Here is a 25,726-nt window from a genome sequence, read left to right as displayed (position 1 = left end):
CGGCATGACTCAACGCCAAAGGCGCACGGAACGCTGTTCCCTTCCCACCAAAGGTGGTCCCTTATTTTTCTCCTTGCATTTTTTTACCTGCTTTCGAACTGCTAGGTTGGCAGAAGCTGGGACAAGTCACGGGAGCTCACCCCGTTACGCGGCAGCATTAGGGATTCAAACCGCTGACCTGCCGACCTTTCAATCGACAAGCTCAGCATCTTAGCCACTGAGCCCCCGCGTTCCTCGTTTTTTGATTCTATAGAGATGGCAATTTTGGATGTTTTGCTTGTTGGCCTCTAGCTTTTAGCAAAAGACATTTTGCAAAATAAGTGTGTACTAAATAAAAGGCTTGGGTGTTACTTTGCAAAATGTATGCCAGTCACACAACTTGGCGGAGTTTCATACTCAAGTTAGCTTTCCTCTTTGTGTGCAGTTCACAGCCCCTTTCCTGCATCTTGTTGAACTCCTTACCGTCCCTTCCCCACCTTCCTGTCAGAGCTGAAGAAGCTTCTTGAGAAGCGAAATACCTTCAGAAGAAAAAAAAACAAGACAGTCCAGTTGCCTCCTGAAAAAAATACCTTTGGGACTCTGTGTCTGGGTGTTTCTAGTCCTCAAGGTTCTGGAGGAAGCCATGAAAATGTCCTTCATTGATTTTTTTATGTGGCTTGGAAATGTAATCAGGGCTTGAATAAAATTGTAACTTTTATGGATTAGAGTTCATTAGGCTTATTGTTTTATTGATTATATAAGTCAAAGACCAGGACAATTAAAAATACTCAGAGTATCTAGTTAACAGTTCAAGAATAAAATAATAACAACCTAACCAACAAAATCTTATGTTGATTAGATTTACATCCTGCCATTTCAGCCCAAAATTTCTCTTGCTAAGTGAAACATTCCTTGTTAAGTAAGTTTTCCCCATTTTACGACCTTCCTTGCCACCGTTGTTAAGCGAATCACGGCAGTGGTGAAGTTAAGTCACAAGGTCATTAAGTGAATCTGGCTCCCCCCGTTGACTTTGCTTGTCAGAAGGTCACAAAAGGGGATCACGGGACGCTGCCCCCGTCGTAAATATGAGTCAGCGTCCAAGCCTCTAAATTTTTGATCCCAGGACCATGGGGATGCCACAACGGTTGTAAATGTGAAAAACGGCCATAACTCCCTTTTTCCAGTGTCGTAACTTCGAAGGGTCGCTAAACGAACTGAAGTTAAATCTACCTGACTACCTGTATCTCCCATCAGTAGACTAAGCACCATTAACAGCCCTGGCTTGATTTAAAAAAAAAATTAATAAATAAAAATTAATTTGATTTAAATGGGTTTTAAATTTCTGTAATTTTATAGGGTGTAATTTTATTTTAAATTTTTGGCCAATTGAATAAGTTTTTTAAGGGTTGTTCTTAATATTGTATGTGTTTTGTTTTTTGTATTTTATTTGGTTGTTCACCGCCCTGAGTCCTTCGGGAGAAGGGCGGTATACAAATTAAAATATTATTATTATTATTATTATTATTCCACTCTTTAAGAGGACTCCGTCGGCCTTACATGTGTGAGAATCATAATAAAACGCGTTTCAATTTTTCGCACTCCTTTTGCTCTCTAGGAAAGGAGTGGCTGTCAGAATGCGGACTTCCCGGTTCAGCTCCAGCTGAAATCCGGATTTTCACCGATGGCTCCTTTCCGGCTGGATTCACCCTAAAGCTCTACTGCCGTTCTCAGCCAGGTGGGTGCAGATCTGTGTTTTTTGTTTTTTTTTGAAGAGTCTGGAAATATTGACGCAATTCCAGGCTTGGCACAGACCGGAAAGGTGTTTTTTTATCTATAAACTGCTGCACCAGACCAAGGTCACTCAGCAATATCCAGTATCTTGCATGGAAAATTGTTTTTGGTTTTTTGTTGTTGTTTTTTTTTTGTTTTACGTTAAAAAGAGATTGTTTAGTCGGAGTTGCTGTCCCTGGCTCCTGTTTCTGTCCCTGGAGAATTGTTTTCTTAGCTCTGCGAAGTTTTATCCCATTTTTTCGTTGATTTTTTCCCCCTCGTGCCATTAGAATAGAATAGAATAGAATAGAATTTTATTGGCCAAGTGTGATTGGACACACAAGGAATTTGTCTTGGTGCATATGCTCTCAGTGTACATAAAAGAAAAGATACGTTCATCAAGGTACAACATTTACAACACAATTGATGATCAATATATCAATATAAATCATAAGGATTGCCAGCAACAAGTTATAGTCATACAGTCATAAGTGGAAAGAGATTGGTGATGGGAACTATGAAACGATTAATAGTAGTGCAGATTCAGTAAATAGTTTGACAGTGTTGATGGAATTATTTGTTTAGCAGAGTGATGGCCTTCGGGGAAAAAACTGTTCTTGTGTCTAGTTGTTCTGGTGTGCAGTGCTCTATAGCGTCGTTTTGAGGGTAGGAGTTGAAACAGTTTATGTCCAGGATGCGAGGGATCTGCAAATATTTTCACGGCCCTCTTCTTGATTCGCGCAGTATACAGGTCCTCAATGGAAGGCAAGTTGGTAGCCATTATTTTTTCTGCAGTTCTAATTATCCTCTGAAGTCTGTGTTTTTCTTGTTACTCTGCTGAACTTCTTAATTCTCTGCCTAATGTCTATTAATCCATGTGGTGTGGCTGTAATATTATTATTTAACCTTATCTTTATTCTCCGTTTTATTGGTGGTATATTATTATACACAAAATGACAATATACACAGCAAACGAGATAACTATGCTGGATTTCGTATCACAGATCACTAGTCGAACACTTCCCAAGTGTTTAAGACTGCATGATGTATCAGCGGATTATGTGAGCAGATCCCAGTAAGGTGGCCTTCTGCAGCTGACCAATGGTGATCTTGTCAGCGCCAATTGCTTTGAAGTGCTTGCCTAGGTCTTTAGGCAGAGCTCCCAGAGTGCCGAGTACCACTGGAACCACCTGCACTGGTTTATGTCAGAGTCTCTGCAATTCGATTCTCAAATCTTGATATCTGGTGATATTATTATTATTATTGTTGTTGTTGTTGTTGTTAACTTTTATTCATTAAACATGAAACTCAGTCAACTGAACATTTAAAAATGTATCACAAATATTGACTGGTACATTTTTAAATGTTCAGTTGACTTGAGTTTCATGTTTTTTTATTATCTCTTTTATTCATTAAACATTATTGTACTTTATTCATTAAACATGAAACTCATTATGAATATGATATGAATAATATTAAAATATAAAATAAATATAAAATAATAAATTATTAAAAAATAAAATAATGTTATGATAATGAAACATCATCATTATTAACTTTTATTCATTAAACATGAAACTCATGAATATGATATGAATATTCAAATATATAAATATAAAATAATAACTTATAAAAAATAAATAAAATAATGTATATTATGATTATGAAACATCATCATTATATACTTTATTCATTAAACATAAAACTCATGAATATATGAATATTCAAAAATATAAATATAAAATAAATTATAAAAAAATAAAATAATGAATATTATTATGAAACATCATCATTATATACTTTATTCATTAAACATGAAACTCAGTCAACTGATTTTTATTATTACTATTATTATGTTGCTTTGCATGTACACTGAGTGCTTCTGTGCCAGATATAAATTCCTCGTGTGTTTAATCACATTTGGCCAAATAAAATAGTCCTGACGCACCTATTTATTCAAGCGGGACTGGATTGAAATTTTATTGGGGTTATTTATATTTTAAGATTTTAAATTGTTTTAATATTTCGGCCACATTATAATATGTTTTTTAATCTCTTTTAATGTTTATATAGTATTTTTACTTGGCGGTACACCGCCCTGAGTCCTTCGGGAGAAGGGCGGTATAAAAATCGAAATAAATAAATAAATAAATAAACTGAGCCCAAACTTTATGTTGCTAAGCAAGACATTTGTTAAGTTACAATGGGGCCATGGTGGCTCAGGCTGTAAGATAGCCTGTTATTAGAACACAGCAGCCTGCAATTACTGCAGGTTCTAGTCCCACCAGGCCCAAGGTTGACTCAGCCTTCCATCCTTTATAAGGTAGGTAAAATGAGGACTCAGATTGTTGGGGGGGCAATAAGTTGACTTTGTAAATATACAAATAGAATGAGACTATTGCCTTACACACTGTAAGCCGCCCTGAGTCTTCGGAGAAGGGCGGGATATAAATGTAAATAAAAAAAAAAAAAAAGTGAGTTTTGCCCCATTTTACGACCTTCCTTGCCACAGTAGTGAATCGCTGCAGTTCTTAAGTCAGTGAACACGGTCGTTAAGCGAATCTGGCTTCTCCACTGACTTTGCTTGTCAGACGGTCGCAAAAGGGGATCACGTGACCCCAGGGCACTGCGACCGTCCTAAATATGAGTCAATTGCCAAGTGTCTGAATTTTGATCCCGTGACCTTCGGGGTGTTGCAATGGTTGTAAATGTGAAAAAGGGTCATTGGTCATTTTTTTCCGTGCTGTTGTAACTTTGGACAGTCACTAAGTGAACTGTTGTAAGTCGAGGACTATCTGATTCAGTTCAGGTGAATTCTTTTTACCTCTGCTGTGGTTTTGTCACCAACCTTTAAAGAAAGACAGGTGGCCCTCTACTTGAGAGACCCCAAGTTGGGATCGGGAAATCTGTTGTTAAGTGAGGCATCACATGACCCACAACTTGTTTGCTGCAGTCATTAAGTGAATCGTCACAAACGAGTCACCGCATGTTCACAGTGCGGAAACTTCCCCACTGACTTTGCTTGTCGGAAGCCAGCCTGGGAAGGTTGCCAGTCGTGATCTGTGTGGTGACTTGTTTAGTGATTGATGATTCGCTTAATGACCACAGCTGAAGGAGGTCGTCAAATTGCGCGCCGCCCTGAGATGCCTCACTTAACAACAGGTTATCCAATCCCCGATTGGGTTTCTAAGATGGATTGCGCCCAGATTGTGATCGCCTGACGACTGGGACGCTGCAGTGGTCGTAAGTCCAAGAACGGATCATATGTCACTTTTTTCAAGCACCAAACGGCTTCTAAACAGATGGTCGTAAGTTGAGGACTGCCTGTAACCAAAGAGGCTGCATTCTTTTGGTGTTTGGCTTGATATTTGTGTTGTGGCCAGCCAGCAGAGCTAGCAGCAGATTCGGACAGTGAGGAGTTTGGGGAGGAACGTGGGCCAGTCCTGGAGTCTGGGGAAGGTTCGGATGAGGGCTCTGCATCGGAGGCAGAGAGGGGGCCAAGGCCATCTGGTAGTTCTTTGCTGCCTCCGGAGTCTGATATCAGCGAGGCAGAAGAACAGCGAGAGCCTATTCCCAGTGTACGCATGCACAAAGCTGCCAGGAAACGGGAACAATTAAGGAAACAGGGTCGACTTGGGAGTAAGGCTTGGGGATGATTGGCCCCTCCCATAAGACATAAAAGAGGAACGAACGGGAGGTGAGCTTTTGCAGGAAGCAATTAGTTCATCCGGCCAATTCAAGATTTGAAAATTCTGTTTGTGACTCTGTGCCAAGTTTGGCCTTGCCCTTCCTCTGGAAATTAGCTCTCTGGCAGCGTTCCAACGTGTGATAGGTGGGTGTTGATAACCTTCCTCCGAAAGACTGTTTATCAAGCCTTGCCGACTGTAAATGAAAGTAATTTACAGCCTTATGAATTAAAGAGGTTTGCCGGGACTAAGTTAGTGCTGTTTAATTTCTAAGGAAGCCTAGGTCAGAACAATTTGCTCCCCAAAGCTGCAGAAAACGACTTGCCGTGGGAGTGGGGGAGGGGATGGACAGGAAGCTGAGTATTTGGGTTGTGCGTATCCTACAATGACAACTGATGCTTTTCGGTCGTAGAACCATCACCAGGGACCGGAGCAAAGGCTAACACAAGGAAGAAAACAGTGGGTAAGCATGAATTTTTGTTTATCTGAAATAGTAGGTCTTTGTTTAGGCTGTGTTTCATTGGGTAGGGAAGGGATCAGCAGTGGAGATCACTAATATTGTCCAGTGAAAAGATTCCTTTCTAAGGAGTCAAAATCCCTATGTGGTCCGTCGGCCAATGTGGGTTTTGAACGTTAGCACTGAAACCAATTAAGAACTGGTGCCTGTTTCTCTTCTTCATCTTTTTTTTTTAAGACCCCAGTCCTCATTGTTTTAGGGGGGGGAGGAAATCAATTGCAGAGGAACTAGATAAGTTTGCAGAGAATTCTGGTTTATCGAGCAGAAATTAACATCCGTGTAGACGGGAAAGAGGAGGTAAACCAACATTTAACTCCACTTTGCTGGCCATCCTTGTATTGCTAACTCCCATCCCTGGGGACAGATTTTGGAAAATGTGAGCACTTCCCATTAAAATTATAGTCGCCTGAAACACACAGCAGCTGGATCCGGCCAGAACTTGCCCATCCAGCTGTGTTACGGAGGCTTCAGCCATCTGGGACATTCACAAATACAGGGGGAGAAAGTCAAATATTTCACTCCCTTGTTGTTGTTGTTTCTTAAGGCAGTCCATTCCTGATTTCAGAGACTGGCTGTTGCTACAAAGAACAGCGGCCATTGCAAACAGAATCACAAGAGTTGGAAGGGGCCTTGGAGGTCTTCTAGTCCATCTCCTTGCTCAAGCAAGAGACCCTATACGATTCTGGACAAATGGCTGTCCAGTCTCTTCTTAAAAACCGCCAGTGACGGAGCGCTCACAACTTCTGGAAGCAAGCAGTTCCACCGGTTAATAGTTCTCACCGTCAGGAAATTCCTCCTTAATTCCAGGTTGCTTCTCTCCCTTTTTAAGTTTCTACCCATTGCTTCCTTTCCCGCCTTCAGGTGCTTGGGGAAATAGGTTGACCCCTCTTCTCTGGGGCAGCACCCTCAAATATTGGATCACTCGGAGTCTTTGAATGTAGTATAGCAATCTGAGAAGTCAATAGATTAAAAAAAAATAAAAATAGACTGGTCGTTGACTTTCAGCCTGTGGTCCCTAACAGGCGGAAAGGAATCCCAGAGTTTTTAATTCTGGGTTGTGTGAAGGGGAACATCCCTGTTATCTCTCAAATCTCCTTGCTTTTAGTTGCAGAGGGTGATGTCAAATTGTGCGTAAAAGCCACGTCAGCGCTCTGCCTTCATTATAGGTACTTCCCTATCACGCTTTGTGTCAAAATGTTAGTGAATCGGGAAGGTTTTTTTGACAATTGGGGTGTGGATCCCCTGTTTCATCGTCGTCGTCGTCGTCGTCCCCCCGTTCCTTCAGCGGGGAATAAAAAGCTAAAACCTCCACATCATTGACTTAAAGTTACTGAGTTTTAAAAGGGGAGTCTGGATTGGACTTGTCCAGTGGGTGGGATTCAGCCGGTTCAGGTAAACCGGTTGTTATATTGCTGGCTGGGCCCGCTCCGCCTCTTCCAGGAGTCCCCATGCTTCCGCTTTTTGGCTCCCAGGTAAGTGCAGGAAGGTCTACTAGGCCCAAATTGGGGCATGGGGTGTGTGTGCGGTACTGTCCCTCCGCAGCCCATTTTTGCTCCCTTGGGGGGGTGCAGGAGCAGTGGTGGCAGTGGTGAAATCTGAAGTGCGCCAAAAGGAGGCTTGGGAAGGTAAGTAGAACAGCGGGGGAGGGGAATCAGCTGTGGCGTGCGAGCTTGGGAACCTTTTTTTTTTTTTTTACTTTTTTAAAGCATTAAATTAACGGAGTTGGAAGGAACCTTGGAGGTCTTCTAGTCCAAACCGCCCCCCCCCCAGCTCAAGACAAAAAGGATTACTTGTTTGTGGGCCCCAAACGTCTGTCACATAGATGAGACATTCGTTAAGTGAGTTCTGCCTCCATTTTACAACCTTTCTTGCCACCGTTGTTAAGTGAATCACTGCAGTTTGATAAGTTAGTAGCCCGGTTCTTAAAGCGAATCTGGCTTTCCCAGTTGACTTTGTCAGAAGGTCACCAAAAAGGGATCACGTGACCCCAGAACGCTGCAACCGTCGTAAGTATGAGTCAATTGCCAAGCATCCAAATTTTGATCAAGTGAACACGGGGATGCTGCAACGGTCGTTGAGTGTGAAAAATGGCCGCGAGTCCTTTTTTTTCAGGGCCTTTGTAACTTCAAACGGTCGCCAAACAGACGGTTGTAAGTCGAGGACTACCTCTACGCTATCCTGACCGATGATGCGCGCCTTTGCCTCTCTTCCCCAGATCGCGACTGCTCCGTCTCCCTGCTGCGGCTTCACTCCAGGGACACCGGAAGTCACCTCCACCCAAGCCAGGACACCCTCTCCCCCCGTTGCCCGCTGGGCAGCTCCACCGACAGCCGCCCCAAAGACTGTGGGACAGTTCGGGGAGCGGCCAAACGGGGTGCCCCTGCTGGCAAGGAGGCCTCCACCGCCCTCGGGAAAGGCTTCAACCCCTCGTGGCGCGCTCGGTTCCTGGTGGACTTCGACGCCTCCACCGGTCACTTGGTGTGCATGGTTTGTGAGTACCCGTTGCGGCGCATCTGCCTTGCCACCGTCAAGCAACACATCCTCCAGTGCCACGCCGAGACGCTGCAGATGCCCCGCGAAGTCCGGCGTACCATCCGCGAAGTCTGGGAGAACCGGTGCCAGCCCTCGGCCCAGGCCCCGAGGAAGTGACGGGCTCTCCATCCTACCGGGCTGCCACGAGAAAGGGTTTTAAAGAGACCAAATTCTGTGGACCACCAGGCAGGCGTCTAGGGGCGGGGCTTGAGGGAAGGAGGCTCCACCCCCTCCTTGGAAGCCACACCCTCAACGCTATCGCTCCCCATCTCCCTTGCTGGAGAACCGAACAGATTCTGAGCTAACTCCGCCGACATTTTGCAACTCTTTAATTCTGCTTTTTATATTTTCAAGTTTTTCCGCAGAAGCGACTCTTGATTTCTCTCAGGCCCCAGCCTTCTTTTTTTTCTTTTTCTTTCTTTCTTTCTTTCTTTTCTCACCAGCAAAATTCCACACCGCAACGGAGAACGGAGTGGCCGCTAAATCAGCGAGTCGAGACGGGAGGCTTTTTACCACTGGCTTCCCTTTATTTCAGGGTCGGTTTATGAAAAAAGAAACAACAAAAAAAAAGAAACTCAGGGGGAAAACTTTTTTTTTGAGTTGCAGTTGGACCCTTCGCCGTTTTTCATTATTATTTTTGTACGTTTTTGTTTTTTTTACGTCTGTCCCCACAAAAGCTGCAGCAAGAAATAAGTAAAGACATAATACGGTATATATACTCATTGCTGGGACTGCCTTTTTTTGCAGCCGGGAAGATCAATTTTTTTCATCGCCAACGCTGTGTTTCTCTGCAATTAAAGGGAAACACACACACACACCCTCCCTCCCATGACTTTGGCTTCCTGATTTAACCGGAAGGATTTACAAATAATCAGCCGGGGCCTTTATAAACAAGATTCCTAAACCACAGGGAGCAGTAAAAAATTATATTTTATGTTCTAGAGCGGTCTCCTTATCTATCTTATCTGTCTCATGTACATTTTGAGTTCCGTGTTCCACTTCGCTTGTACTCCTGCAGGGAAAAAGAAAAAAAAAACCCTCTTCTGTTAGAATTCTCGAGCAAAGAAAGAGGCGGCCAGATCCCTAAATTGTCGCTGAACAATAATCCCCCTTGCTGGTTGCTCGATTGTTTTGCATCTGGCTCGCGAGCCGCTTGATGGCGTGTTCAGCTAAGCTTTGAAAACCAGCGTGCGAAGAAGTAGCAGCAGTTCTCTTTTTTTGTGTGTGCCTTTTTATTATCCAGGTTGTCAGGCGGGGGGGCCGTTCCACAGGTACGACTCGGAGAAGAAAAGAGGAAAAAAGCAAAAATTTCCCTCCTTTATTCGAAGGTGGATGGACATTCTCGTTGTAGTAGACGAAAACAGGTTCATATAAACTTGAGTTGAATCTTAAAAGTTAGAGGAAGATCAGCTGGTGTCCTGGCCTATTCCAGGGATCATTACTATTCCAGGGATCGTTAGTGCCGCTGCTAATTACAATAAAACCACTAATTAATTAATTAACTAACTAATATTGTAATTAGTGCCGCTGCTAATTACAATAAACCCCCCCCCACCTTCCCCTCTCCCTTTTGGATTGCTTGCAGTTTCAGAATCCACCACTCGAGGGCGCCTGTGACTTGTTAAAAAGGGTCCCGCCAGAGAGAAGACCAAATCCTAGACAAGACTCCTCTCGGTATAGCAATTTTGAATTCTCGGTATATTTGCTTCTGGGGTCTACCTGATCCCGAAAAAACATAACGGGGCTGGGAGGAGGGCGGGCATATGTTGCAAAATGCCATGTTTACTCCTTTTCTGCATTGCCATGCCTTCCTCACATAAAAGTGGAAATAGCAATTCTTCTAGGGCAGCGGTCTGCAAACTTGGCTCTTTTTAAGACTTGTGGACTTCAACTCCCAGAGTTCATCAGCCAGCTTTTTGCTGGCTGAGGAACTCTGGGAGCTGAAGTCCACAAGTCTTAAAAGAGCCAAGTTTGCAGACCTCTGTCCTAGGGCGAATTAAATCTCGCACGTGCAAAACCCCCCGCCCCGCCCCCTCCCTCCCAAGCCTTGTCAAAAAATATTGGACTTTGCGAGTGGATGGAACAGAAGTCAGAATAGCCTTTGTCCTTCTGTGAAATGTCATTTTATCAAACCCCGTTCTTCTTTCCTGTCCCCTTGCACCCCCTCCCTCCCCGCCGCCCTCCCCTCCCTTCAAAAGAGACTCTTATTACAAAAAGCAGAAATCACATTTAATAAATTAAGGGGAGGCCTTTTACAGCCCAATAAATAACAAAAGCAAGGTCCAGAGAGAGAGAGAGAAAAACAAAACAAAACAACAACCAGCAGGCAGGAGGAGGAACCGAAACTGCAATAGAGACAGGTTTTTTTTTTTAAAGTACAAAATAGTCTAAAAAGAGAGAAATAGAGGAGAAATTGAACTCGCTACCCACCACCACCATCACAACTGCTACATGGAAGGGGTGTTGCTCGGATCGGGGAGGGGGCAGGGGGAGGGCGCATTGAAGCAAAGCCAGGAGCACAGTAGAGTTTTTACGGAGGCTGGGTGTGTGTACACACATGCAGATACAAAAATCAGCCGTTTAAGCTTTGCATTGGGCGCCGTGTGTATTGAAAGGTGGGTTTTGTTTGTTTTTCTGAAGTCTTTTTCAGAAAAAGAATCCCGTGTTTCCCAATTTAGCCGCCGTTTCCCACATTGTCCCTTTTTTTCATTTTTTATAAACCAATCAGGTTTTCAAAATATTTGGGGGGAAAGAAATACTGATTTGCTTAGCAAAAGAAGTTTACAAACTCAGGTTTTTGATGGCATTCTGAAGTGTGCAAGACTTTTAAAATCGCAGACCCTGCTCAATCGGGACAGGTTGCGGATTCTGGAACTTGTATCCTTGCTCTCCCCCCTAAATCTATTCAATTTCTCCCCCCCCCTTTTTTTTTGTGTCAAACCCCTCCCCAATTTTTCATAACAAACAAATCCGGTGTGCTGGAAAAAAAAAAAGTTTTCGCACACCGATGAGCTTCACAGAAGTTTCTGCAGCAAAAGATAAGTTTGTCCCCCCCCCTCCCTTCCCCGAGTTTCATCCTAACCAACGTTACAGGTAGTCCTTGACTTACGACCACAATCGAGCCAGACGCTATGTGAGATCGTTGTTCAGTGAGTTGACTTTTTTTTTTTTTAGCTACAGTCGGTAAATGAATCTCTACAGTTCTTAAGTGAATGCTACAGTCACAAAGGAAATCTGGCTTCCCCCAGCGACTTGGACCAAGTGCCCAAATTTTGATCACGTGACACCCTCCCGGGGGGGGGGGATGCTGCAACTGTCGTAAAATGTGAAAACTGGTCATCGTAAGTCGCTTCCCCCCCTCCCTCCCCGTGCTGTTGTAAATTTGAGCGGTCATTAAAACGGACAGTTGTAAGTCGAGGACTGCCCGTATACCCCATCCTGGGCATTCACAGGGTCTGTAAAATCTTGCCGCTGGCAGTGTTCAGAATAAAAATAATAAAGAGATCAGACTTTTCCAACAACAAGAAAAGGAACAGTGCAAAAAAACAACAACCACCAAACAACAAACCCAAATCACCTAAGACACTTTTTCAAAGAGAGAGACAAACATGGAAACTACAAAGGTGATGATTATTATTATTTTTTATCACAGTTGTTGTGGCATATTTTGTTTTCCCTTTCGGCGTGGTGAATGAATGAGCGGAGGTAATGAGAGGACCTGCCTGCTGCCCACTCCTCAGTTGCATTGTCCCCTCCCCAATTTCTAAAAACCGCATTTCCCACCATTCCCCCACCCCTCATTTATGGCAGGTTGTAAGCTGGTGACAGGCCGGAGAGAAATGAGAAATTGGAAGACCATTGAAAACCACAGGGCCTACGGCCAGCTCTTTGCGCTCCCCGCTTTTGGGATGGGTGGGTTTTAAGACGGAAACCCCACCCCACCCCCTCCGATAAAAAATATGCATTTATGTGTATTGCAACTTTAACTGAGCCTGTGGATTTCAACTCCCAGAATTCCTCAGCATGGCCGGCTCAGGAATTCTGGGAGTTGAAGTCCATGGATCATAAAATTGCCTTCTTCCCGCCCCCCCCTCCCCCTATTAAGATAGCAGCCTCTATTGTCACTGGCTGTGACAATAGCCACCCCCTAGCCGTTTTTCTAAGTTTAAACATCCCTGCCCTCTTTTTTTTTTTTTAAACAATGCTTCATTTTCCAGACAGACCCTGAAGTGGGCTGGTGGGCTGCTTTTAACTGCTCAGAGGGAGGGGAGGGGCTCCTGTTTCTCATCTTTCCCCTCCCCCCCCAACTCCTTTAAATCCTCAGTCCACGTAGTCGGAAGCCATGCGAGGTTTTAGATCTGCACCTGGAAGGGCAACATTAATGCCACTTGCATTCTTATGAAAGCAGCTGCCTCTTATTTTTTTTCCACACACCCCCCCTTTGCAGGAAAAAGCTGCTTTAAGAAGCCTGCAGCGATTGGTAGCCTCTGGCCCTCTTGCAAAAATCTTATTTTGCAAAATTAGTTCGGTTTGCAAATCAAGAGACAGGATCAGAAACGAGGGTGGGGGGCAGAGACCTGGTTGCCCCCCCTTAAGTGGGGGAGAAAAGATTTGCAGCTAGGGTGGTGGTGGTTGGTTTTTTTTTGTCAGCCCAGAAGGAAAGTCTGCAGTACCCAGTGTGGGGAATGCGTTCCACCCTCACCCCCTCCCCTCCACCCCATTTAAACCCCACCCACCCACCATCAAACCCTCCCTCTTCCTTATTATAGATGCACAAACACAGATTGGCAAATGCACAAGGAATCGGGATATACTGCTGTCCACAGCATATAGAGGACGTAAACTGGAGCTTTTCTTTCAAGAAAAAAAAAGGCAGTGGTAAGGAATAGCTCCCTCTAATTTACACACACACACACACACACATGCACGCCCACACACCCAATAAATTAACCTGGCGCACAACAGCCCCATGCCAATCACTCCCCATTCTCTTCCCGCCCTGATGCCAAGGCTTGGAAAAAACCACAGTGGGCGGTCGAAACCGCCACAGCTTACGTTTGTGCCACCCGGACCCACAAAACCAAGCGACAACCGCCTTGTGCATGGAGACACAGCTTCAAGGATGTGCTGCGCAAAGGCAGAGAGGAGATTGGATTGGAACTGCCCTGGGGTGTAGGGGGGGGAGGTTGAGGGGGAGGGAATTTTGATTTCTACGAGGTTCTGGATTTGGCAGTCAGCTTGCCGCTTTGACCGTCTCGGTGGGGGGAGGGGGGCTGCACCCTCCTGCTGCCTCCCTACCCCTTATTGCACGCACGCCCCCTCCCTTTTCCCCCCCCCAAGCCCTGAGAGTTGACGGAGATCACCCGGTGGTGCTCCATCCCAGTTCACACCTCCGTCTCCACGCCAGCCAGCTTAGGGGTGAGGATGCGGGGCGTGACGCCGGCGTTGAGGTCCGTTTCAAACTGCAAAAGTTGCCCCATGAAGTTCAGGTTGGGGGAGATGACGGGCCGGCGTCCCTTGACGTACTTGTAGGCGTCGCCCATGGTCATCAAGGTGTGCTTCATCAGGTAGGCGATGACGATGGTGGCCGAGCGCGAGACCCCGGCCTGGCAGTGGACAAGGACTCCCTTGCCGCTCTGGTGGGCCTCCTCTAGAGTTGGGGAGAGAAACGGCAACGTTAAGAGGCAGACGGAACTTGGCCACTCTTAAGACTTGGTGGATTTCAACTCCCAGAATTCCCCAGCCAGCTTTTTTTTTTAAACTATGACTTGTTTAGTGTCAAGATTGCTAGTCTCAGTTGCAGTTGGTAAGTGGCCACTAGGAGGCAGTATGTGACCGTTTTTATCCTATAGCTGTGGTGTCGAGAACCTACAGCTGGCACGCAGAACCCGCAAGCCATCGCCCAGCTCAGCTCCACTGCGCATGCACGCACGCCTCCTGCCGGCCAGCTGATTTTTAGGATCCAGGGTGGCGGGGCGCATGGTGGGAGACACGCATGCATCTGTGGGGGTCATGCATGCATGTGCAGGGGATGGGGGTCACGTGTGTATGAGCGGGGGAGCGGGGTGGTTGTGCAAGGGCCATTTTTGGGCCCAGGAGGCTGCAGGGAGGCCTACTAGGCCCAAAACGGAGGTGTGGGGGGTTGTGTGTGCATGCACGGGAGTGGGGGGGGTTGTGCATCCACGCACAGCCCCCCCCTTCGCATTGCATTATGGGTGCCGGTGTGCGCGCAGTGTCGCCAAAAAGAAAAAGAGTTAGCCATCACTGTCCTCTGGTGGCTCATCAGGCTAATGCAGTCTGTTATTAACAGCAACTGCCTGCAATTACTGCAGGTTCAAGTCCCACCAGGCCCAAGGTTGACTCAGCCTTCCATCCTTTATAAGGTAGGTAAAATGAGGACCCAGATTGTTGGGGGGCAATAAGTTGACTTTGTATATAGTATACAATTGGATGAAGACTTGCCTGACATAGTGTAAGCCGCCCTGAGTCTTTGGAGAAAGGCGGGATATAAATGCAAATAAAAAAAAAAAACTGTCCTATAGAATCCCACACTGCCTCCCGGTGGTCATTCTAAGTAAGTACATGCCCAACAAAGAGCCAGAAACTGGATTGGCTGGCTGGGGAATTCTGGGAATTGAAGTCCACAAGCCTAAAAGGGGCCAAGTTTGGCGACCTCTCCTCTAAGCTAAAACAAAAGCTTCCCCTGGCCAGTGTTGCCCAGCTCAGGTGGTGCTAGTCTCGTTTTCCTAGCCAAGGGGACCCAGCCTCGTCTGAAGACACTTCCACGCACATGCGGCTGGCATGACTGCACAAATTTTGGCCTCACTTGTGGTCGTACGTTGAGGACTACCTGTATACACTGAGCGGCATCACTTAACAATGGAACTTCCAAGACCCTGTTGCCGTAAATTAAGGACTATCTGCATGACTCGAACTCAACGCTGTCTTGAAAAGGAAGGACTACAGGTAGATCTTGACTTACGACCACAATGGAGCCCAAAACTTCTGTTGCTAAGTGAGACATACGTTAATTGAATTGTGCATGCTTTAACAGCCTTTCTTCACACATTTTTTAAGCGAATCGCTGCAATTGTTGAAAGATAGCAACACATTTGTTAAATGAATCTGATTTCCCCGTTGAGTTTGCTTGTCAGACGGTCGCAACTCCGGGACACTGCAACCGTCATAAATGTGAGTCAGTTGTCAAGTGGCTGGATTTTGATCACGTGACCACCGGGATGCTGCAACGGTCGTAAGTGTGAAAAACGGTCGTAAGGCAACTTTTTTCAGCACCGTTGCAGCTTCAAACTGTAGCTAAATGAACTGTATTTCGAGGACTAACGGAACTCCCTCCAAATTTTCTTTTCCTGGTGCCCTAGTTTGAGTTTCCCTGCCCCACTGAGGCCTGAAATGTTTCCTGCAAAGAATTGGGGAGGGGCTGGGCATGAGGATTTCCTGACGGCATTTCCCACTTGATGCCCCCACCCCCGCAATCTTGGGTCAAGATTCAGCTCGTACCGATGAACTCAAACGCCTCCTCAAAATATTGCCGCAGGTCCTGTCGGTTGTTGTCGGTGGCCGGTAACCGCTTGTAATGGAGGCGCCCGCTGTCAGCGTGGTACAGAGGCAGGTGGGTGGTGACGTTGAGAACGTGGCCGACGTTGAGGTGCAACAAAATCTCCAAGTTTTGGGCGTCCCTCTCGTTGCCCAAGTAGAGGAACGGGAGGATGGGGCTCAGCTCAGCGTTCTCCAAGTCGGGGGTCAGCGGGGAGCCCACTTCGTCTGAGATCTCCGGGGCGTCCGATCCGATCGGATTGCCTGCGGCCAAAACACAAAACGTGAGGATGGCATTCCCGCCCATGGGGCACGACGGAGACGTGGCATTCGAATGAGAACGCTTTGCACGGCAAAACGGGAGGGGTGGGGGGCACGGGAGATAAAGGTGCTTCCCCCCCCCACCTTCCTTCCCAATCCTGCTATGTAATACCCGGGGGGGGTGGGGTGTGTCTCCAAACCTGGCCCCTTTAAGACTTGTGGACTTCAATTCCCAGAATTCCCCAGCCAGCTGAACTAATTCCTGGCTGTGTTGTGTGTGTTCTTACTTAAGACTGACCACTAGGAGGCAGCGTGGGATTATATAGGACAAAACCGGTCACATACTGCCTCCTGGTGGACGCTTACCAACTGCAACTGAGATCCGTAATTCTGTGAAGAAGCAACACAGTCATAAAGTTTAAAAAAAATACTCGCTGGGGAATTCTGGGAGTTGAAGTCCGCAAGTCAGGTCAAGTTTGGAGACACACACACACACACCCCCGATGAAATGCTCCTCTAGATTGGAAACGGGGTGGGGTGGGGGGACAAGGATAAAAGATGCTTTGCCCATTATGTCAGGCTACAAGGAGGACAAGCTTCATCCCGGTTCAATCCTAGCTTCCTAGTACGGACTGGGTACCAAGGCATGCTGGGAGTTGTAGTTTAGGGGAAAAATGACAGGTGCAAAACTTGCTCCCACACAATCGGAGATAGCTGCATTTTAAGGTAGACTGGTCCTGAACTGAGAGGCTCCATTTAGCATTCTTGTCTGCTGGCCCTGGCATTTTTTCCCCTCCCTTCCTCCCTCCCTCCAAGTTAACAGCCACCATCAAACCCTATCTTGGACCCCTTTGCTTAAACTTTGTTTTAAACGCAAAAGTGTTCCGCCGTCTAGGTTTCTCCTCCTTACCTCTCTTTCCAAGTCCTTGCTCGTCTCTGTGCACCAAATCCAGGACCAGATGCAGGCCCTGCATGGGCTGGGTTTTGGGTGGCTTGGGGGGGCTAGCCGGTGGGGATTCCAGGACCCCCCCACAACCAGAACCTTCCTTGGACCACAGGCACTGCCGCGAGGAGTCCCGGCCGTCACAGGCGCCCCTTGAAGAGAGGAAATCCAACACGGCCAGTTTCCCTTGCTGGAACCGCCGCCGTCCCGGCGCGTCGGTGACTCCAAAGCGCATGGCGCCCTGCAGCTGAGTCTTGGTGAACTCCACCAGGTTGCGACAGTCCAGGATCAAGGGGGAGGATTGCGGCTGGCTCCACGGTGGCTGCGACGGCGGCAGGGGCGACTTGTGCATCTTCTTGGCCAGCTCGTCGGGCCAGATGTTGCGGACGGTGTAGTCATCATCTTCGTCGTCGTCGTCTTCTTCGTCTCCACCGTAGCAGCTGGGCGCCGGCGAGGACCCCACCCGGGGGTCGTAGGCCACGATGGGATCGCTGCTGCAGAAGCTGCAGGAGGAGCTGGCCGATTTGACCGAGAGGTTGCACGCCAGGCAGGCGAGGGAACGCAGGGCCACGGGGGCGCAGGAGAAGCACCCCAGTTTCTTCATGGACTGCGGGCTGCAGCCGGGGCAGCCCAAGGAGCGCAGGCTGGATCGGCTGGAGAAGCAGCCCAAAGAGCGCAGGCTGGATTTGGCTCCGGCCTCCTCGCAGCGCATAAGTCGCCAGCAGCCCCAGCAGCCGCATTTTAAGGGGTGCATGGTGGTGGCGGGGCTGGAGAGTGTCGAGCTGGGGGACCCGTCCCCCAAAGGGTTGGCATTCTCCTTCAGACCCCGCTTCTTGAGCTTGGCCTGGGGCAGGAGCGCCTTCAGCTGCGGGCTCAGCACCCCTTTCTTCTCGCCCTGCTTAGGGTCCGTCGGCCAGGCCAAGCCACGCTCGGACCCTCGTCCCTGAGACTTGAGGTCGAGGGTGTGAGAATGGCCAGGGAGAAGGACGCTGCTTCGGCGGATGGCTTCGCAGGGGTCCTGGCTGCCCGCTCGGATGGGGGCCGACGGGGACAGCGGCTTCTCCCCGCCACTGCCGTGGGTGACGAAGCTGTGGGTGAGGCGCAGGGCTAAAGTTTTGGGCCTCTGCAGCACCCCGATCCGCTCTTCGAGGGGCGAGGGTGGCATTGGGAAAGCTGAGCTGTGGGGAAGGGAAAAGGCCTTTATTATGATGATGCTCTCCAGTCCCACCTCAAATTCCTAGCGTGCTTATAGCAGTAGCAAGAGCACTTAGACTTATATACCGCTTCACAATGCTTTCTAGCCCTCTCTAAGCGGTTTACAGAGTCAGCCTCTTGCGCCCCAACAATCCAGGTCCTCATTTTACCGACCTCGGAAGGACGGAAAGCTGAGTCAACCTTGAGCCGGTCAGGATCGAACTTCCTGGCTGTGGGCAGAATTAGCCTGCAATACTGCATTCTGACCACTAGGAAGGAAAGGAAGGGAGGATATCACATATTGATATTGATACATATTGCTTCACAGTGCTTTACAGCCCTCTCTAAGCGGTTTACAGAGTCAGCCTCTTGCCCCCCAACAATCTGGGCCCTCATTTTACCGGCCTCAGAACGATGTAAGGCTGAGTCAACCTTGAGCCGGTCAAGATTGAATTGCTGGCTGTGGGCAGAGTTCACCTGCAATACTGTATTCTAAGAGGGAGGGAGGGAGGGAGGGAGGGAGGGAGGAAGGAAGGAAGGAAGGAAGGAAGGAAGGGAAGAAAAAGTGGGAGGGAGGGAGGGAGGGAGGGAGGGAGGGAGGGAGGAAGGAAGGAAGGAAGGAAAAGATTGGGAAGGAAGGAAGGAAGTTCATCTACACCATTAATACCCCTAGTTCAATATCTCCTGCTGTGATTTCAAAACCCTGAAGCCTCTCGGCCCTTTTATTTACTTGATGCTTCCCGCATGGCTGCCACCCTCGATGCCCTCAGCCCAAAGCCACGCAGCCGTAATCCAATCACATTTCGATGCATTTAGGCAAACTTCTTTTTATGGGCCAGCCCGGCTTTTTGGCAAGGCGCCCTGGTCAGGTTTCCAGCTGTCTTAAGCCGGATCGTGTTCTGTCTCACAGGTGCTCCTGGCCATGCAGCAAAACACAGGGAGGAGGAGGAGGAGGAGGAGGAGCACATGTTTACAATATAGCTCAGAGAGCCTTACGCCCATTTCAGGGTCCTGGAGACTGAGGCCGGGATAGAGAAGAGTTTTGGTTGGTTTGTTTTTTTACAATTGCTCGGACTGAGTTGAGTTTTGCATTTATTTTTATTTTTTTTTGCAAGTTCCTTTTCCAAATCCCTTGTCTGTCCCTAGCACAAATGTCCAAGAAATCCTGAAATCTTCCACCTTTGCAGAATTCGAACCAATCTTTTTCTTTTTTAAAATAATAACAACAACAACAACAACAACAACTTTCTCCGGATTTGAACACATTTGACACCCTCCCTTCTGCAGGAGACAATGCTCCAGTAAAGATGGCAAACTTCTGCTTCTCTCTCACCCCCACAAAACACGACCTAAATTCGGATTGCAATCCAGATTTTTTGGGGGGCAGCCAGCCCTTGAGTTACGGCCACAATGGAGCCCCAAATTTCTGCCGTTCAGTGAAACATTTGCTAAGTGAGGTGTTTTGTTTTGTTTTTTGCCCCATTTTCCGAACGGTTCTCGCCACGCTTATTAAGCAATCCCTGCAGCCGTTAACGCTCGTTCCACGGTCATTAAGTGAATCCCCCTTCCCGGTTGACTGGACGCGTCAGAAGGTCACAAATGGGGATCCCGTGAGCCACAACCGTCATAAATACGAGGCAGCTGCCAAGCATTTTAATGTTGATCAGGTGACCATTGGGGATGCTGCAACGGTCGTAAGTGTGCAAAACGGTCGTAAGTGTGCAAAACGGTCGTAAGTCCCTTTTTTTTTCCAGTGCCGAGGTGACTTTGGTCACTAAACAAACTCTTCTCAATTGAGAATTCCCTGTATATTTTGCTCATAACTTCTCCATGACTTAATCACAATTCATCCCAGCAAACCACAACCCGCCCTGGAACGGTTGCACACTCAAATCTACCGCGAAATTCCTTGGCACGCTGCTTTTTCTGTGCCGATCCGACCGACGGGCACAAATGACCGATGATGCCCACCAAGTCTGATTTTTCCATGCACGCCACAACCAGCACGAGCTCAGCTCTTGGCGATGAATAGATCCACACAGGTGTGCAAATTCTCTTGGGGAGGGGCGGGGGGGGATTTCCCTGTTGGGACGTGCACAGATGAATTTTGCTTCTGTAACAAGCCACTGAATGGGTCCCATCGAATTCCCCGTTCTCAGCCCTGAATCTCTGCGGCCTACCTCGCAGGGGTGTGGCGAGGGAGGAATTTGGGGGGGGGGGAAAACCAGCCCCTAATTGCTCCAGGATCTGTTGACTGCTCCTACCTTGTGAATCTATGCACAACGAGGCAGCTTCTTTTGCACACGCGTGTTTTGGCACACTCCAGGGCAGACTTGTCGATTAGCCTCTGGTGGCTCAGACTGGTAAGACAGTCTGTTATTAACAGCAGCTGCTTGCAATTACTGCAGGTTCAAGTCCCACCAGGCCCAAGGTTGACTCAGCCTTCCATCCTTTATAAGGTAGGTAAAATGAGGACCCAGATTGTTGGGGGGGCAATAAGTTGACTTTGTATATAATATACAAATGGATGAAGACTATTGCTTGACATAATGTAAGCCGCCCTGAGTCTTCGGAGAAGGGTGAGATATAAATGCAAATAAATAAAATAAATAAACAGATTTTTTTAAAGAAATGCTTTGCTCACACAAAACACAGACACACACACACACCTGTGGGCACTTTTCCTCTCCAGGGCTTACCTTTCTGACCGGTCCACAGCCGGCTAGGTCCCCTTAAGGTAATTTCTCTTCCTTTCAGCGAGAGAAAGTTGGGACGATGCCTCTAAAAATACCAACCTGAGCTCAGAGCCTGGCATGACGAAGAGGACATTGGGCTACTTGGGTTTCACCCCGAGGATGAGCTCACCGTTTGGCCCTGGACACGCCGGGCAACTTTCTGGAGGGAAGCAGGGTGGGCGAGGAGGAGGAGGAGGAGGAGACGGGCAGCGAGAGACCAGCCAGGGTGGAGAAAGAGCCAAGGATTTCCCTGGACTTAAAAAAAAAATGGGCTGTTTGCAGGCCAGGGTTTTTCCCATCTTGGTTATTTTAAGAGGGGTGGACTTCAACTCCCAGAATCCCCCAGCCAGCAAGCTTTAAGAAGGGTGGACTTCAGCTCCCAGAATCCCCCAGCCAGCAAGCTTTAAGATGGGTGGACTTCAACTCCCAGAATCCCCCAGCCAGAATGCTTTAAGATGGGTGGACTTCAACTCCCAGAATCCCTCAGCCAGCATGCTTTAAGATGGGTGGACTTCAACTCCCAGAATCCCCCAGCCAGCATGCTTTAAGATGGGTGGACTTCAGCTCCCAGAATTCCCCAGCCAGCATGCTTTAAGATGGGTGGACTTCAACTCCCAGAATCCCCCAGACAGCAAGCTTTAAGATGGGTGGACTTCAGCTCCCAGAATCCTCCAGTCTATTTAAGGATGGGGGGACTTCAACTCCCAGAATTCCCCAGCCAGCATGCTTTAAGATGGGTGGACTTCAACTCCCAGAATCCCCCAGCCAGCATGCTTTAAGATGGGTGGACTTCAGCTCCCAGAATCCCCCAGCCAGCATGCTTTAAGATGGGTGGACTTCAACTCCCAGAATCCCCCAGACAGCAAGCTTTAAGATGGGTGGACTTCAGCTCCCAGAATCCTCCAGTCTATTTAAGGATGGGGGGACTTCAACTCCCAGAATTCCCTAGCCAGCATGCTTTAAGATGGGTGGACTTCAACTCCCAGAATCCCCCAGCCAGCATGCTTTAAGATGGGTGGACTTCCACTCCCAGAATCCCCCAGCCAGCATGCTTTAAGATGGGTGGACTTCCACTCCCAGAATTCCCCAGCCAGCATGCTTTAAGATGGGTGGACTTCCACTCCCAGAATCCCCCAGCCAGCCTGCTTTAAGATGGGTGGACTTCAACTCCAAGAATCCCTCAGCCAGCCTGCTTTAAGATGGGTGGACTTCCACTCCCAGAATTCCCCAGCCAGCCTGCTTTAAGATGGGTGGACTTCCACTCCCAGAATCCCCCAGCCAGCATGCTTTAAGATGGATGGACTTCAACTCCCAGAATCCCTCAGCCAGCATGCTTTAAGATGGATGGACTTCAACTCCCAGAATCCCTCAGCCAGCCTGCTTTAAGATGGGTGGACTTCCACTCCCAGAATCCCCCAACCAGCCTGCTTTAAGATGGGTGGACTTCAACTCCCAGAATCCCCCAGCCAGCAAGCTTTAAGATGGGTGGACTTCAGCTCCCAGAATCCCCCAGTCTATTTAAGGATGGGGGGACTTCAACTCCCAGAATTCCCCAGCCAGCCTGCTTTAAGAAGGGTGGACTTCGACTCCCAGAATCCCCCAGCCAGCATGCTTTCAGATAGGTGTTAGTTGTTGGGAGTTGAAATCCTCCCATCTTAAAAGTTGTCAAGTTTGAGGGAAAAACCTGCTTAAAGATCTCCATCGGCCAAGGATGAAATATTGGTGGGAATTGCTCCACGCTGACCTGGTGGGGGATAGATAAGAAGGGTGGAAATCGGTCCCACTGCCCACTCGTGGCCAGTTCTTAGTCCTCTGGGTTTGCCAATGATCCAGCCGAGGCAGCTTTGCGGAGCATGCCATGGAGACAAGCCCTGGCGTTCGCCAATCAGAAACGCAGTCTCTGGACTGGCTTGTTAAAAACCAGCAGGTTTTATTTGTGCTGTTTTGCCCAGAGGAAAAACTCGGAACAGCCAGTAAAACATCTTCCACCTAACAAGGACTCCCTAAGGTATATTAAGAGGCAAGGATGTCGCCTATTTTAATAAGCCAAGTTGCGTCCCAACAAACCAGAATGAGGCAAAAATGAGGGTCCTCCTGCAATGATATCACACACGATTGCCTGCCAAGATATGCAAACGCGATTCGGGAAATTGTGTATCGTGAGGTCATTGGGCACAGGTTGTTCCAAATCACCATTCAAAGGAAAAAGATCTTAAAGCAGGCTGGCTGGGGAATTCTGGGAGTTGAAGTCCACCCATCTTAAAGCAGGCTGGCTGGGGGATTCTGGGGAGTTGAAGTCCACCCATCTTAAAGCATGCTGGTTGGGGGATTCTGGGAATTGAAGTCCACCCATCTTAAAGCATGCTGGCTGGGGAATTCTGGGGAGTTGAAGTCCACCCATCTTAAAGCATGCTGGTTGGGGGATTCTGGGAGTTGAAGTCCACCCATCTTAAAGCATGCTGGTTGGGGGATTCTGGGAGCTGAAGTCCACCCATCTTAAAGCAGGCTGGCTGGGGGATTCTGGGAGTTGAAGTCCACCCATCTTAAACCTGCCAAGGTTGGAAAATACTGCTCTAGACTGAGAACACTAGAACCCAGGTGGGATGCAAAGACACGCATCTAATTGCGAGAAAGACGCAACCCAGCAGTTGTTTCAATAAACCAGCTTAGCAGAAAAGAAAAAAAGTTCCTGCTTTACATAAGCAAAACCTCAAGTTCAACTCCCAGAATCCCCTAGGCAGAGTTTTGAAAATCTATGATCTTAATCCCGCCCCCAGGAGATTTTGTTGCATGTCAGCATCAACAATGTGAATGTGATACCCATTACGCAGGTGGAAAAACTGAGGCTAGGACAACCCTGCTTGCTAATGGATGGCGCAGCCAAGTCACTTTAAAAAAAACCACACATACACCTCAATTCAACAGCTCTGACCCAAATTTGAGGTTTCTTTCTTGCAAAAGTGACATATAAATCTTTTAAAAAAAAAAAAACCACTGTAAACTGCCTACCGTCCTGGCATTATTCACTCTACAGCTTCAATAACCCCCAAGTGTGTCTACACACACCCGAGCCACACACGCAACTCTCTCTTCCTCTCTCTTTTTGCAGCCTCTTAATCTACAAACATTGTGCAACTGTCAAAAACCAAAACAACAAAAACATCAGCGAACCAACCGGGTCTCCCTTTCGTGGGGATGCTGATATTCAACTTAACGTCTATCTTGCCTTTTGCACCCAAAAAAACCTGCGCTTTTTGAAGGAGGGGAGGGGGGGCGATTTTAAACAGACACCCCCCCCAGACACACACACACACACACACACACACTTGATTAAAATTCCTGCACCGAATTAAAAATTTAATTAAAATTAATAATGTGGAGCTCAGCCACCCCGGGGGTCCCTTTGTTTCACCCAACCTCTTTCTCCACGCCAACCTCCCCCCCCCCTTGTATGTGGATTGGCACACATGCAGACGTCTCCCCCCCTCCCAACACACACACACACACACACACACACAACAGCAGCAGCAGCACCCACCTTTGCAAGCCACCCTGGGTGGCATCACTCGCTTAAAAATAACTTCGGGTGTCATGAGCAGTGGTCATGAGCCCCCCCCCTCCTTTTTTTGTTTTGTTTTTTAAATACCTAGAATGCAAAACAGATCCCTCCCCTCCCTCCCATCCTTCCCTAAATCGGCTGTGCATCCTTCTCCCACCCCCGTCTCGTCCCCATCCTCGTCTCCCACGCACCCAAGAGAGCCACCACAATTCACCCACTGCGCAGCCCCATCCTGGGGAGAAAGAGCAAGCATTTTCCTATCCTGTACCCCCCATCCCCCTACTCACCTTTCTCTACCCGGCTACCTTGCTTGGTGGCCGCGGGGGTGCAGCCTTGGAAGACCCCCACCCCACCCTCTGCACCCCCAAAACTGGGCAAAGGGAACCCCCCCTTTCTATTCTCTTCCTTCCCACCACAAATCCTCCCCCCCCCTTAATGCAAAACAGCACCCAGGGGATAGAGGGGCGTTGGGTGGGGGGCAAATGCTTGGGGATAGGGGCGTTGGGTGGGGGGGGGAACACTTTCCACCGTTAGACACCTCGCTTGCGCTTCTTCCTCCCCCCCCTCTCACCAGGTCCAGCACGCAAACAACACAAATTGTCTAAGCGCAATTTGTGTGAGCATCTTCTGCCCAAATCGCACCCCCCCCAACCTTTGCAAAGAGGTAAAAGTGGGGAGAGGGGAGACGGGTCCCCTTTTTCCCCTCCCACGCAGCCCCCCCCCGCCCTTCTTCCCCTCTCCCCTTCCCCAGGTGTTTCTTTTTGCACTCACCTGCATCACATCCTCCAGCCGAAAATCGGGAAGAAAAGCCGAGAGGATCGCGCGTCCTGGATCCCCGGGCTTCCAAAAGGATCCCCTTTTGCCTTTGCAAGCCTTTGCAAGGCGGGGATCCCGGGATCCCCTTTTTCCAACCGCCTGCCGCGTCTTGTTGGTGGTGTGTTTTGGTGTGGTGGGGTGTTGTGTTTTGCAAAAAGAAAAAAAAGCCCCCCTCCCCTT

General features: G+C 48.2%; 2 protein-coding genes across 7 annotated transcripts in view; one reads left to right on the top strand and one right to left on the bottom strand.

Moving 5' to 3' along the window:
• Positions 1–9,425, top strand: part of SPINDOC (spindlin interactor and repressor of chromatin binding) — a 21,096-nt gene extending 11,671 nt beyond the window's left edge. For all 4 annotated transcript variants that reach the window (XM_058160611.1, XM_058160612.1, XM_058160613.1 and 1 more), the window contains 3 exons: positions 1,595–1,714; positions 5,848–5,898; positions 8,168–9,425. In XM_058160611.1, coding sequence (XP_058016594.1) covers positions 1,595–1,714; positions 5,848–5,898; positions 8,168–8,601 — 605 coding nt within the window. In that variant the 3' untranslated portion in view covers positions 8,602–9,425. The remainder of the gene's footprint in view (positions 1–1,594; positions 1,715–5,847; positions 5,899–8,167) is intronic.
• LOC131186727 (dual specificity protein phosphatase 10-like) lies at positions 9,413–25,726 on the bottom strand. Of its 3 annotated transcripts, none has more exons than XM_058160605.1 (5): positions 25,502–25,726; positions 17,210–18,420; positions 16,003–16,302; positions 13,875–14,134; positions 9,413–9,496 (listed from the first exon to the last, which is right to left on the bottom strand). In XM_058160605.1, the coding sequence occupies exons 2-5, from the start codon at positions 18,405–18,407 to the stop codon at positions 9,455–9,457; spliced, it is 1,800 nt and encodes a 599-aa protein (XP_058016588.1). In that variant the 5' UTR covers positions 18,408–18,420; positions 25,502–25,726; the 3' UTR covers positions 9,413–9,454. The 3 variants fall into 3 exon arrangements, with proteins under 3 accessions (XP_058016588.1, XP_058016590.1, XP_058016591.1); XM_058160607.1 differs by lacking the exon at positions 25,502–25,726 and adding an exon at positions 21,136–21,330; XM_058160608.1 differs by lacking the exon at positions 9,413–9,496 and having other exon boundaries at positions 13,223–14,134; positions 25,502–25,725.

The sequence above is a fragment of the Ahaetulla prasina genome, chromosome 17, assembly GCF_028640845.1.
Source record: "Ahaetulla prasina isolate Xishuangbanna chromosome 17, ASM2864084v1, whole genome shotgun sequence".
Classification (NCBI taxonomy): domain Eukaryota; kingdom Metazoa; phylum Chordata; class Lepidosauria; order Squamata; family Colubridae; genus Ahaetulla; species Ahaetulla prasina.
Note: the sequence above shows the minus strand (reverse complement) of the source record. Positions and strands in the feature narration are given on the sequence as shown.

What these genes read in the sequence shown, in the direction of transcription:
- LOC131186727 (XM_058160605.1), bottom strand. Translation starts at nt 18,407, where the DNA reads ATGCCACCCTCGCCCCTCGAAGAGCGGATCGGGGTGCTGCAGAGGCCC. An exon ending in GCAAGGACTTGGAAAGAGAG is followed by an intron (nt 16,303 to 17,209) that starts GTAAGGAGGAGA and finishes TTTTGGCCGCAG; the next exon opens with GCAATCCGATCGGATCGGAC. An exon ending in GGAGGCGTTTGAGTTCATCG is followed by an intron (nt 14,135 to 16,002) that starts GTACGAGCTGAA and finishes CCCCAACTCTAG; the next exon opens with AGGAGGCCCACCAGAGCGGC.